At 33.8% G+C, this 14,698-nt stretch overlaps 2 protein-coding genes across 2 annotated transcripts in view; one reads left to right on the top strand and one right to left on the bottom strand.

The window, feature by feature from the left end:
* The window catches only part of si:cabz01069022.1, an 89,093-nt gene extending 82,054 nt beyond the window's left edge, over positions 1 to 7,039 (bottom strand). Inside the window, exons 1-2 of the mRNA XM_088650338.1 lie at positions 6,979 to 7,039; positions 1,496 to 1,611 (exon numbers count right to left, since the gene is read on the bottom strand). Coding sequence (XP_088506464.1) covers positions 1,496 to 1,580 — 85 coding nt within the window. The 5' untranslated portion in view covers positions 1,581 to 1,611; positions 6,979 to 7,039. The remainder of the gene's footprint in view (positions 1 to 1,495; positions 1,612 to 6,978) is intronic.
* A 3,519-nt stretch (positions 7,040 to 10,558) lies between these two features.
* The window catches only part of LOC101886419 (uncharacterized), a 9,534-nt gene continuing 5,394 nt past the window's right edge, over positions 10,559 to 14,698 (top strand). The window contains exons 1-4 of the mRNA XM_087250588.1: positions 10,559 to 10,618; positions 10,791 to 10,890; positions 11,913 to 12,020; positions 14,034 to 14,087. Coding sequence (XP_087106714.1) covers positions 11,936 to 12,020; positions 14,034 to 14,087 — 139 coding nt within the window. The 5' untranslated portion in view covers positions 10,559 to 10,618; positions 10,791 to 10,890; positions 11,913 to 11,935. The remainder of the gene's footprint in view (positions 10,619 to 10,790; positions 10,891 to 11,912; positions 12,021 to 14,033; positions 14,088 to 14,698) is intronic.

Raw genomic sequence — 14,698 nt, 5'->3', positions numbered from 1 at the left:
TAAAAAAAAAAATTCTCAGTGCATATAATTAAGACTTTAAAAAAGTTTGTTTTCATAAAAATTTGCAAATCTAACAATTATGTTAATGTAGAAAACTACCTGTTTCGGTAATGATAATCAAAAAGTCTTGTAACCATTTTGACAGGAGAAAATTTTACATTAAACTGGAGAAATATAAAAGATTTTCTTTCCTGGCAGTCATCTTAAAACAACTGGCCCGTGTGCTTCTTTATACAAAATTAAACTTTATTTAAACTCTTTATGTGTGTTTAAACAGCACTTTAAAATGGTTGCGGAGGATGAGAACATCTGTCACGGACACATAATTTTTCATTTTTTTCTAATTGTCATTATACATGAATATTCTGTAAACTATTTGTTTTGTCATGTAAGATAATCTATTAAAACAACTCATTTGTTTTTATTCAAAATGTTTTATGCTAATTTGTTTAAATTACTACATAACACACGTTCAAACATGCATGGACACGTTTCGGTAATGAGAATTTCAGTAGAAAATGCAGTAAAATGATTAAAAATAAATAAATTATGTTGAAATAACACATTGTGCTTCGAAGAGAACAGCGTTGTCTTTATTATAATGTTTTTTTGTTAACAAATTACTAAGTTTTATTTTTAAAATCTTAAGTGCCACGTTGTTTTACTGGTTTCGTGAGAATAACCTACATACTGTTTTAAGTAATGCCATATTGGCGACAGGTAAATCGTTATGTTCTCTTTATTGAATAAACATTTATTTCTGAAATCTCACTGAAGTAGTTTGTTGAACTGCAATGTTCAGTTATAGCTATAACATTACTATGCAAGTCAGTAAAAACGCAGCCTCATAGAGAACAAATAGGCGCTAGTCATTGGCTTATATTAATAAGGAGTTCAAAATGGTCACGTCCGTAACGCAAAATTATGGCTGTTTAGAGCAAGGAACTGAAATGAGTTGTCGATCATAATTAGCATGGACATATTTTGGCTTTGTATGAAAAGTTTCAATTTAATTGTGATAAAATTTAATACACAATATAAACTTTTTCATTAAATCGTTACAGACGTGACACGTGACAGAAGCTGCGTGATGTCTTTAATATGTAGCTCATAAATTAAAAGGGCAGTAATGTTATGAAAAAGTGAGGGTAATCATTTATACTACAGACTCCAATCCTCCTGCAGAATGCTTACTGTTAACATAAAGCTTGAAAAAGGGGAGTCTTTAAACCCTTTTTAGAAAGCACGAAATGTGGTCGGATGAAAACTAAATTTTCCATTGGCACAAGCATCGTATTTCATGGATAAACAAACCGATTTTTTTAAACTTTCCATGGAAGCACACCATTACAATAAAATATAGACCTTAATGAGCAAATTTAAATTGGTTTTGTTATTTTGGTAAGAACTTTATTTTTTCATGATAAGGTTGACATTTTCATGGAATCAGCCATATACAGAACACAATAACTGAGCTTTGAGAAAGAAAGCCAACCTGTTTGTTCGGCAAGATCTTCATGTGTGAATGTTTCTTCAATCTTCAGGTCTTCAATCTCCTCTTTAATAAACGCCATCTTCATAATAGGGTCACGTGGAGATCAGTCGCTTCAGCTGGAGTTAAAATGAAAACAATAAACAGAGTAAAAGGAATGCTGCACTGATTCAATACATGCAGTTAGTGAATGTGTTTGAAAACGTAACATTCTGTAGTGCATATAGTTATCTTTTAAGGCCATTATCGTTAAGGTCTGATGTCCGATGTGATTTTTCTATGTGCAATTTGATTGGACAGGATTAATGAGCCTGATTATTCTGTTTGCCCCATCACCATAAATAAGGAAAAATAAACATATAATGTAGTGACCGCAGGTCGCACTACAGCACTAACAAAATGTACTCCAGTAAAAGCACACATTTTTAAAACTACTATAAAAGTATTTCGAGGATTAGTAATTCGTTACTTTACAACGCTGGTTATACATTGAGTACTATTTGAATTGTCTCATTCATTTTCAACACAGAAAGTGGCGAATCTGTGGTTTTTGTAATGGCGAAGCGACAGTGTATCTGCACTGTTCATACACTGGAAAACATGTCCATGTTTGCTGCTAACAACTGTTTGTAGCTGTTTAAATATGCATAGGGTGTATGGGGCATAAAATACGCACACATACTATGAGTCACATGAATTTACCGATCATCTGCATTCCTTCACAAAACATAAGCTTTCCTTTTAAAAGCAGAAAAACTCTTCTGCACGAATGTCTGGATAGTTTTAAGCAGGGTCTACATTATTCTACAAAAAAAAAAAACTAATAATAAAAATACTAACCTTCCTCTATTAAAGGCTTACATTCAGTTATTATAGAGATTATTCAGTTATTATAGAAATTATTCGGTTATTAGAGGGATTATTTAGTTATTAGAGAGATCATTTGGTTAATAAAGAGATTATTCAGTTATTGATGAGATTATTTGGTTATTAGAGAGATTATTCGGTTAACAAAGAGATTATTCAATTATTAATGACATTTTTCAGTTGTTAGAGAGATTATTCAGTTATTAGAGAGATTATTCTGTTATTAGAGATTATTCTGTTATTAGAGAGATTATTCAGTTATTACAGTGATAATTCGGTTATTAGAGATTATTCAGTTATTAGAAAAATTATTCTGTTATTAGAGAGATTATTCGGACATTAGAGAGATTATTCGATTACTAGAGAGATTATTCGGCTAATAGAGAGATTATTCTATTGTTAGAGAGATTATTCGGTTATTAGAGAGATTATTTAGTTATTAGAGAGATTATTCAGTTATTACAATGATAATTCGGTTATTAGAGATTATTCAGTTATTAGAAAAATTATTCGGATATTAGAGAGATTATTCGATTACTAGAGAGATTATTCTGCTAATAGAGAGATTATTCTATTGTTAGAGAGATTATTCGGTTATTAGAGAGATTATTTAGTTATTAGAGAGATTATTCAGTTATTACAATGATAATTCGGTTATTAGAGATTATTTAGTTATTAGAAAAATTATTCTGTTATTAGAGAGATTATTTAGACATTAGCGAGATTATTCGATTACTAGAGAGATTATTCGGCTAATAGAGAGATTATTCTATTGTTAAAGATATTATTCAGTTATTAGAGAGATTATTTAGTTATTAGAGAGATTATTCAGTTATTATAGAGATAATTCGGTTATTAGAGATTATTCAGCTATTAGAAAAATTATTCTGTTATTAAAGAGATTATTCGATTACTAGAGAGATTATTCGGCTAATAGAGAGATTATTCTATTATTAGAGAGATTATTTAGTTACTATAGAGATCATCCGATTATTAGAGAGATTATTCAGTTATTATAGAGATTATTCTGTTATTAGAGAGATTATTCGGTTATTAGAGGGATCATTAGGTTATTGGAGATTATTTGGTTATTAGAGAGATTATTCTGTTATTAGATAAATCATCAGTTTATTAGAGATCATTCATTTATTAGAGAGATCATCCGGTTATTAGAGAGATTATTCGATTATTAGAGAGATTATTCAGTTATTAAAGAGATTATTCTGTTATTAGAGAGATTATTCAGTTATTAGAGAGATTATTAAGTTATTATAGAAATTATTCAGTTATTAGAGAGATTATTCGGTTATTAGAGAGGTTATTCTGTTATAAGAGATGTTATTCTGTTATTAGAGAGATTATTCAGTTATTAGAGAGATTATTTAGTTATTATAGAGATTATTCGTTTACTATAGAGATCATTTGGTTATTAGAGAGATTATTCGGTTATAAGAGGGATTATTTGGTTATTAGAGAGATTATTCGGTTATTATAGAGATTATTCGGTTTTTAGGGAGATTATTTAGTTATTATAGAGATTTTTTGGTGATTAAAGAGATCATTCGGTTATTATAGAGATTTTTTGGTTATTAGAGAGATTATTCAGTTATTATGGAGATTATTTGGTTATTAGTGAGATTATTCGGTTTTTATACAGATCATTTAGTTATTAGAGAGATTATTCGGTTATTAGAGAGATTATTTGGTTATTAGAGAGATTATTCGGTTATTATAAAGATTATTCGGTTTTTAGGGAGATTATTTAGTTATTAGAGAGATTTTTTGGTGATTAGAGAGATTATTCGGTTATTATAGAGATTTTTGGTTATTAGAGAGATTATTCAGTTATTAGAGAGATTATTTGGTTATTAGAGAGATTATTCGGTTATTAGAGAGATTTTTTGGTTATTAGAGAGATTATTCGGTTATTATAGAGATTATTCGGTTTTTAGGAAGATTATTTAGTTATTATAGAGATTTTTTGGTGATTAAAGAGATTATTCGGTTATTATAGAGATTATTCAGTTATTAGAGAGATTATTTGGTTATTGGAAAGATTATTCGGTTATTAGAGAGATTTTTTTGGTTATTAGAGAGATTATTCGGTTATTATAAAGATTATTTGGTTATTAGTGAGATTATTCGGTTATTAGAGAGATTATTTGGTTATTGGAGAGATTATTCAGTTATTAGAGAGATTATTCGGTTATTATAGAGATTTTTTGGTTATTAAAGAGATTATTTGGTTATTAGAGAGATTATTCGGTTATTATAGAGATTATTTGGTTATTAGAGAGATTATTTGGTTATTAGAGAGATTATTTGGTTATTAGGGAGATTATTCGGTTATTAGAGAGATTATTTGGTTATTGGAGAGATTATTCAGTTATTAGAGAGATTATTTGGTTATTGGAGAGATTATTTAGTTATTAGAGAGATTATTCGGTTATTAGAGAGATTATTCGGTTATTAGAGATTTTTTGGTTATTAGAGAGATTATTTGGTTATTAGAGAGATTATTCAGTTATTATAGAGATTTTTTGGTTATTAGAGAGATTATTTAGTTATTAGAGAGATTATTCGGTCATTAGAGAGATTATTTGGTTATTAGAGAGATTATTTGGTTATTGGAGAGATTATTTAGTTATTAGAGAGATTATTCGGTTATTAGAGAGATTATTTGGTTATTGGAGAGATTATTCGGTTATTATAGATATTATTTAGTTATTAGAGAGATTTTTTGGTTATTAGAGAGATTATTCGGTCATCAGAGGGATCATTAGGTTATTAGAGATTATTTGATTATTAGAGAGATTATTCTGTTATTATAGAGATTATTCGGTTATTAGACAGATTATTCAGCTATTAGAGAGATTATTCGGTTATTAGAGGGATTATTTGGTTATTAGAGAGATTATTCAGTTATTGGAGAGATTATTCGGTTATTAGAGAGATTATTTGGTTATTGGAGAGATTATTTAGTTATTAGAGAGATTATTCGGTTATTAGAGAGATTATTTGGTTATTGGAGAGATTATTCGGTTATTATAGATATTATTTAGTTATTAGAGAGATTTTTTGGTTATTAGAGAGATTATTCGGTCATCAGAGGGATCATTAGGTTATTAGAGATTATTTGATTATTAGAGAGATTATTCTGTTATTATAGAGATTATTCGGTTATTAGACAGATTATTCAGCTATTAGAGAGATTATTCGGTTATTAGAGGGATTATTTGGTTATTAGAGAGATTATTCAGTTATTGGAGAGATTATTCGGTTATTAGAGAGATTATTTGGTTATTGGAGAGATTATTTAGTTATTAGAGAGATTATTCGGTTATTAGAGAGATTATTTGGTTATTGGAGAGATTATTCGGTTATTATAGATATTATTTAGTTATTAGAGAGATTTTTTGGTTATTAGAGAGATTATTCGGTCATCAGAGGGATCATTAGGTTATTAGAGATTATTTGATTATTAGAGAGATTATTCTGTTATTATAGAGATTATTCGGTTATTAGACAGATTATTCAGCTATTAGAGAGATTATTCGGTTATTAGAGGGATTATTTGGTTATTAGAGAGATTATTCAGTTATTGGAGAGATTATTCGGTTATTAGAGGGATTATTCGGTTATTAGAGAGATTATTTGGTTATTAAAGAGATTATTCTGGACCTCTTGACCACCATTATTCATTAAATAACTGCCTCTACTTGTGATCTTCTACAGCTTGGTTTGTCATAATGTTGTTTTAGTCTTTCCAGTCTTTGCTGGTCCAGTTACTCATTTATAGAGGTGAAGTTAGTTTTATATTCGCACATTCGTTCATTTAGAAGTCTCTATATTGTTTACCATGTTACTTTGAATATTCGATCAGAATGAGCATGCAAGTGTGACTTCAAAACAACATTAGCACTGTTTATTTGACGGTGAACAATGTTGTACTTTGATAATGATTAATATGATTAATATGATTTCGCTATTTAGAGTTTGCAAATAACACTTTTATGACATTATATTATTAAGGGGAAAGTCTGAATATCCGAATATAAAACCTCTATTACACATTCAGCTATACTTGAGGAATGTTTACTTTATTACCTAGTATATTAATGATGTGCTCTGTTCTTGTTATTTTATGAGTCATTGCTTGTATGTCCTTATCATTTTGTAATGTGTTAAAATTATTAAATACAATTATAATCGTGTCATAAGTAGCAGAAGACCAAAGTTATCTAATAAATAAATCAGTAAGGGCTAATATTAGGTTTAATATGTACTCATCAATCGTAAGAATACATCTGAATGGTTACATTCTCATTAAAACGCTTGCAGTAAGTTTATAAAGTTTTATATTTGTGTTTGTATTTGATGCATTTACAGTTTTGACAAGCAGGTGACGTCACCGCATGGCGATTCGAGCGACTCGACAAACTGAAACCAGCCTGTTTACAGATGACCCTCTGCAGATAATAACACACAATCACTCTCATATGGTTCTACAACATTCAGTGACGAACAATTCATTAAACATTTTAAAAATGTAGTCTTTTAATATTATAAAAACTGTCTAAATGATTTGTCTCTATTTATTAGGAACGTTAAAAACAAACCTTTCTCCAGCTGACTCGCTGCGCGACGCTGCTGTTTGACGTCACTCTATTCAGACAAAGCAAAATAAAAGTCCTTATTTGCTGGGTTTATTTGTTTTCACTTTATTTATTTATTGTGTAAAAGCGCTTCATGTGCAGGGATTTACGTACTTCAATTTAGAAATGAATCTAAAATAAAGGAAATAATGAGAGTATCACAGAATCCCCATTCACCCTCGAGATCATACATTTTGTCTTGAAGTATATAGCCTAGAACTGCAGTTCTATTATTAATATTCAGCAATATGTTAAGAATATATCTGTATATCAGGATATATATATATATATATATATATATATATATATATATATATATATATATATATATATATATATATATATATATATATATATATATGTCTGTATATTAAGTAAAGTAAAACTTTAATCTGGGTTTCTGCAGGTTCCATCAAGTGAAATTTAAGACTTTTAAAGACCCTTTTAAGACTATTAAGAAAGAAATGATATACTTATGCAGGGTTCAGATTAGGGAATTTAATTTGGGGAATTTGCTGTAAAAATATCTAACAGTTGTTGTGAATTGTATCTTTTTTTTATTGAGATGTATTGATGGTCATTGGATGAATGTCAGCCTAAGCTTTACTTGGACAAAGCAAAGAGGAAGACTTGGATGAAGACATGTTTAAAACGTTTTAAGACCTACAACATAATATGCCCAAGAATTGAAGCTTTTTAAGGTCTAAAATGTAAGACTTTTTAAGGGGACACCCTGGTATTGTCATCCCTCTACATGTGTGAACATGCAGAGGAACGCAGTGTCGTGTCTTACAGGACCACGGTGCTAGATAAATTAATCATAAATACAAACAAAACACTGAACATAAGAGCTATTTTTAAATAAAAACTATAACTAACATATATTATAAGAAAAGACAGGCTACACAAGTACCTTTAAATGAGACTGAACAATGTTGTGCAGGATATTGTGCGTGTTCTGGTCTGAATAAGTGAGGCTGGGCGAACTGCACTCATCTTCTGTTGAAATCGTCACAAAGACTTGGAACACCTTGACATGCTACCCCTGCTAAAAAATCCAGCTTAAACCAGCCTAAGCTGGTTGGCTGGTTTTAGCTGGTCAACCAGGCTGGTTTTAGAGGGGTTTTGGCCACTTCCAGGCTGGTTTCCAGCCATTTCCAGCCTGGTCTTAGCTGGTCAGGCTGGGAGATGACCAGCTAAAGCCAGCTTGACCAGCCTAGCCAAGCTGGGAGTCCAGCCAAAACCAGCTATATCCAGCTTAAACCAGGCTGGTCAAGCTGGTTTTAGCTGGATTTGGCTGGTCATTTTCCAGCCTGACCAGCTAAGACCAGGCTGGAAATGGCTGGAAACCAGCCTGGAAGTGGCCAAAACCCCTCTAAAACCAGCCTGGTCGACCAGCTAAAACCAGCCAACCAGCCTAGGCTGGTTTAAGCTGGATTTTTCAGCAGGGACTGCATCATATGTTGGTGCGCTAACCACTATTGCGCTGACTATATTTTACTTTTTAAAAATGAATCTTTGTTTAAGTGTGCGCAAACATGTATGTAAAATTATGGAAAGACTACTTAAATGTATGAGGTTCCAAACCTTTGTGAGTTTCTTTTTCTTTTAAAAATGAAGGATATTTTGAATGTAGTATCCTGCAGTAACCACAAGAGGTCGGTATTGTATTGCAAGTGTTGTGTTCTTACCTATATTTTACAGTCTATGGTTCTTACCTTCAAGGCTGACGTCAGCGACCAGGAGGAAATTACAGCATTGTGAGGAAAGTTAATTTCGTCACTCCTCTGAGGACACGTATGGTCACTTCATGGGGAGAATCTAACAGCAACGCCACTGGGTTGTTTTTATCCAATGGTGCTGCCAACAGTAAACCTCTATCACACTTCAGATAATGTTATAAACTATAGGATGGTGTTTCTCGGCCACGGTCCTTGAGGACCGCCGGCACTGCATGTTTTGGATGCTTCCTTTGTCTGTCACACCAATTACAGCTCTTTCAGTCTCTGCTGATTGGCTGATGATCTGAATCAGGCGTGTTTGATTGGGGAGACAAGGAAGATGTGCAGAGCTGGTGTTCCTCTGGGAACGTGGTTGAGAAATACTGCTGTAGGAGATGCTAAAAACTTGGTTATTTTTGCAAATCGGTTATTTTAGTCAGACGGTAAATATCCATCCATCTGGTTGATAATTATTCCAAATGTAAACCAGGGGTCAAGCTCCTGTTTTCAAATGTACATGGGAGCATTAGAAATCAAATTCATTTATTTATTCCCCTTCAGTTTTGTCAAGTTCTGTACAGGTGTAATAGGGGGAAATGACTGACAGTGTTTACAAAGCAATTAGACAAACCATTTTACACTAAGTTCTGTTGATTAAAACATGTTGATTATTGCAAGGCCGAGCTTGGGATTGGATATTTTTATTATTGATTATTATGTAGTTTTCTTGGAAAGAAATCAAGAGCTTTTTATAATAATCAAATAGTTCAGTGGTTATGTACCATTGTATAAGTAGATCATATTTAAATCAAACTATTGATGGTAAAATAGTTTTCGAAATGTACAATTTATGACTATTTTATAGTGAATTAAGTCAATCAATGCAATAATTGAGCAATTAATATGGTTTACTGTATGAATAAATCAGTTTTCCCATGACAAAAAAAAAAACCTTACCTGTAAGTCAGTTGAAGACGATATCCGATGGAAAATGTCTGCTGAGGTCAACAGAAAGCAAAGGCTCATTTCAACTCAATGCATGTAGTAGACTGATCTGTATTGAAGATACTACATTGAAGAAAGCTGAAACTGCACCATTGACTTCTATAGTAGAACAAAACACTATAGCAGTCAGTGTTTACAGTTTTCCAACATTCTTCAAAATGTCTTCTTGATGAAATTCAAACAGGGTTGGAACAGGTAAAAGGGAAGGTAAACCATGACGGAATTTTCAGTTTTGGGTAAACTGTTTAAGAAAGTAAGTTCCTATTTATGGCAACACGGTGGCTCAGTGGTTAGCACTGTTGCCTTACAGCAAAGAAGGTCGCTGGTTCAAGTCCTGGCTGGTCAGTTGGCATTTCTGTGTGGAGTTTAATTCTCCCCTTGTTGGCATGGGGAAGAAAACTCTATTGGCCGTAGTGTATGAGCGTGTTTGTGAATGAGTGTTTTCCAATACTGGGTTGCGGCTTGAAGGGCATCTGCTGTGTAAAACATATGCTGGATAAGTTAATACGTTGACCCCTGATGAATAAATGGACTAAGCTGAAGGAAAATGAATGAATTTCGATTTATATGTGAACTTTTTGAAAGACTAATAATTATATATTGCATTAAAACTCTTTCTTTGTGTAAATCTTTTAAACTTTTATAGTTTGCTGGGAGTTATTTATGTATTTATGTCTTACAAAATAAAAAAAATACTAAAAAGACAGCAAGTATTTCCCACACCCCTGCAAGATTTGGTATATTCCAGGCACCTCCGCTATCGCACTAGAAATGGACTGTGCCGGACTTTTAAACTGCAGCGCGTTATCTTCAATAACAAGTTGAGGAGAGCGGGTTGAGCGGAGCGGTTTATGTGTTTGTTAAAGTATAAGCTAATGGTAAGGTAACTTATGTTGTCTGTCGTGTTTTGTGTGTGATGTTCTTGTCTTTGAAATGCTTTACTTGTTGTGGTTGTTAACCGACAATGAAGTGTGAACTGCTTTTCCTGTGTAGTTCTGCTGAAAGTCTAACTGTTTTCCTAAACCTGCTTTCTTCCTCTGTGTGTTTTAGTGCTTTGTCTTGAGCTGTAAGGATGAACTCCTGAAATCTGTCTAAACTCCAGTGATTGACTTGAAGACTGCCGTTCATAACTGTTACCTGAAGATTGATGGTATTACACCTTTTAACCCCTGCTGAAAAATCCAGTTTAAACCAGCCTAGGACGGTTGGCTGGTTTTAGCTGGTCGACCACCCTGCAGAAAAATCCAGCTTAAACCAGCCTAGGCCGGTAAGCTGGTTTTAGCTGGTCGACCAGGCTGGTTTTAGAGGGGTTTTGGTCATTTCCAGGCTGGTTTCCAGCCATTTCCAGCCTGGTCTTAGCTGGTCAGGCTGGAAACTGACCAGCAAAATCCAGCTTGACCAGCCTGGTTTAAGCTGCACATAGCTGGTTTTGGCTGGGCTCCCAGCCTGGCTAGGCTGGTCAAGCTGGTTTTAGCTGGTCATCTCCCAGCCTGACCAGCTAAGACCAGGCTGGAAATGGCTGGAAACCCCTCTAAAACCAGCCAACAAGCCTAGGTTGGTTTAAGCTGTTTTTTTCAGTAGGGCAGCCTGGTTTTAGAGGGGTTTTGGCCATTTTCAGACTGGTTTTAGCTGGTCAGTTTCCAGCCTGACCAGCTAAGACCAGGCTGGAAATGGCTGGAAACCAGCCTGGACGTGGCCAAAAACCCTCTAAAACCAGGCTGGTCGACCAGCTAAAACCAGCCAACCATACTAGGCTGGTTAAAACTGGATTTTTCAGCAGGGACCTTATCACTGGCTTCACAATTATGGATTTTATTTTTCTGTATTGAGGTAAAGTTGGTTTTATATTCGCACATTTGGACTTTCTCCTTAATATTATTTCAGAGAAGTGTTATTTGCAAACTTAAATAGCGAAATAATATAAGCAGCCAATGACTATCAAAGTACAACATTGTTCACAGTCAAAGAAACAGTGCTAATGTTGTTTTCAAGTCATACTTGCAGGTTATTTCAGACCGAATACTAAGTCTAGTTGTCACCCAACGAATGTGCGAAATATAAAACCAACTTTACCTCAATATTTTCTGTACCCAATTTAAACTTAATTCATTCTTGAGAGTAAAAGGTCTGTGATATGAATTGGTAAGGGAATCTGTAATTTATTCCTTACAGAAACACGTGACGTTGTTATAAAGATGGCGTTTATTAAAGAGGAGAGTGAAGATGTGAAGATTGCAGAAACATTCGCAGTCAAACAAGAAGATCCTGAGGAACAAACAGGTTGGTTTTTATTCTCAGCGCGGTCGCTTGGTAGTTTCCTAAAGTCAAATAAATTTTAATGAACAATAAGAATTGCCATATGTTATCCATTACCTATGGTAGATAAAAATAGTACTTAAATGTTGCATAAAAAAACAACGACAGCGTGCAAAGAAAAAGCCATAAGCCTTTCATTTTCTTTAATATAATATTCACCTGGGGTGTTTACCTTAAGCTGCTTTTCCACTGTCTTGCTGAACCGTTCCATTCAATGCCAAACCGGGCCAGACAGCATGGATACTGTTTCATCTTCATCTTTTCAACGTTACACAAAACACACTAGTAGTTCCCTTGGAAACGCAATGTAAATAAACTTCTTACCAATGCAAATTACTAATCATAAACTACGTTTTTGCCATAAAACCAATGTATTTGTTTATTTTCATAATATACCCAGGCAATATAAGAAAGAGATATATATATATATATATATATATATATATATATATATATATATATTAGGGGTGTCACGATTTCGATTTTTAATCGAAATTGATCGAAATTTATGCTTAATTTCGATTATCGAATCAAAAAATAGAATCGTTGGTGCTGCCACGCCCCCATGTCACGTCAGCTTGGCTTGCCAAGCGGGAAAAAAACAGGCTTGTTGAAGTGCTTGTTAAACTGCAGAAGCAGGAGACCCGTCGACAGAACTTAAACCCTCTCCTCTTTCAATGAAGTCGCCGGTGTGGGAGCATTTTGGATTTCCAGTGAGTTATGTTGACAACGTTCGTGTTGTCGACAAAAAAACACAGTTTTGCAAGCTCTGCTATGTACGTATTACGTACGGTTCGTCCGATAGACAACACCGGCATCGCGATCCTCCGCCCGCCCCCGTTGCAAATCCGCTCGGGAAAAGTACACACTCAGGCCCTGTTTACACTGTCTTTGTTTTCAAATAGCATTTTAGAACGACAACGATTTGACATCCACAGTGGCGTGTAGCATTTCTGAGCAGCCCTCCTTCCTCTCTACCTCTGAAAATGCACATCACGTGACCACACAGACACAGACGCACTCACAGCCATGTGCTCGAGACAGCAGGTCCAGGCAGTCAGAGGACTTCTTCAATCTTTCACTCACTTGTACTTAGTCATTTTAGCGAACACCTCAGATACTGTTGGCTGGTTCCTGTTGGTTGTGCGTCTTTTTTACCGACGCCATTATAACGACACAGATCACTGCCAATTCACGAGTCCCGCAGAAAAAGTGATTGACAGGTGGTGATTATGTGTGTATCTTGCCTTTATTCATTTACTGTATGATTTGTTTATGGGCAAAACAAAGACCATGCAGGTCAGGTAGTTTAAACAGTAGGCTACAAATTATTAATTGGTCATTAATTAATTAATTATTCATAACCGAAAATCGAATTGAATCGTGCCTTTAAAATCGAAAATGTAATCGAATCGAGGATTTAGAGGATCGTGACACCCTTAATATATATATATATATATATATATATATATATATATATATATATATATATATATATATATATATATATAGAACAGTTCTGTCTGGTTCTCGAATCTGATTGGCTGATAGCCGTGATGTATTTAAGTAATATCAGCACCCGTACAGCCTCTTTACCCTTTGTGTATTACTCCGCCCACATGTAGCCAACAAAAAGCAGACACTACAGATCTAAAGTTTAAAAGATGCTTGCTCAGCTGTTTAACTGTCAGCTTATGATTTGAATCCAGCGTGGAAGAAAGTAGTTCCTCATACAAAAGAGTTTTTGAGACTCCATGTTTGATTTTGTTTTTATATACACAATTATGCCGTCAAACTGTTGTATAAACGCAATATCACACTCGTAGCAGTGCGATATGGCTGTATATCGGCACTGGTGGGGGCACGAGGCCGCCTTCCACCAATGCCAATAAACAGCCATATCGCACTGCTACTCGTGTGATATTGCTCATATAAGATATTTTCTTATTTACTGAAGTTCTCCATTTTTCACTCTAGAAAGATTATTCAAAACCGTCAGCATGAACAAGAGATTATTCCTCGTTCCTCAAGGTAAGCAAATAAATCATGCAACATTAATACACACATGAGCCTTTCCACTGCACACAACAGAAGACAGACTAATGGTTATTCACACTGAAATAAACTCCAGTATTTCTGCTCTCATACACATGAGACTCATGGACACTTGCTCATAGCAGAAGTTCCTCAAAAGTGTCAATATACAGTTTGGCTGTTTCTCAATTCCTCGGAAGAAAGAACTCGGGAGACCGCGAGGGCAGAGAACGCGTCCTTTGAGAATTGACATGCTGCGTTCTTCCTGATGGTCACATGACCTTCACGTGTTTTAAATGGTAAATTATTTAAACATTACAGCCTTCATACAACGATTTATTGTTTTTCCGCTTTTCAAAATATATACTTTGCATAAAACATTATAAATATATGTTGCACACTATAAATAAAACAGATTTTAATACGAATTTCAGCAAACAAACACCCTTAATGTGTTTATTCCTTTATTAAGATGTTCATGGTAATGTTTACTTTCACCGTTTCATTTAGGGAAACTCCTGAGGTAAATAATTAATATCTCTGAACTTTAATAATAAATCTAGATAAAATGCTGCGCTTCCCACCTCCAGTCGCAATGACTTCTTGGA

The sequence above is a fragment of the Danio rerio genome, chromosome 4 (genome assembly GCF_052040795.2).
Source record: "Danio rerio strain M-AB ecotype USA chromosome 4, GRCz13ab, whole genome shotgun sequence".
In the NCBI taxonomy this organism is placed as follows: Eukaryota; Metazoa; Chordata; class Actinopteri; order Cypriniformes; family Danionidae; genus Danio; species Danio rerio.
The sequence above is the reverse complement of the archived record's forward strand: the minus strand, read 5'-3'. Positions and strand labels throughout refer to the sequence as shown.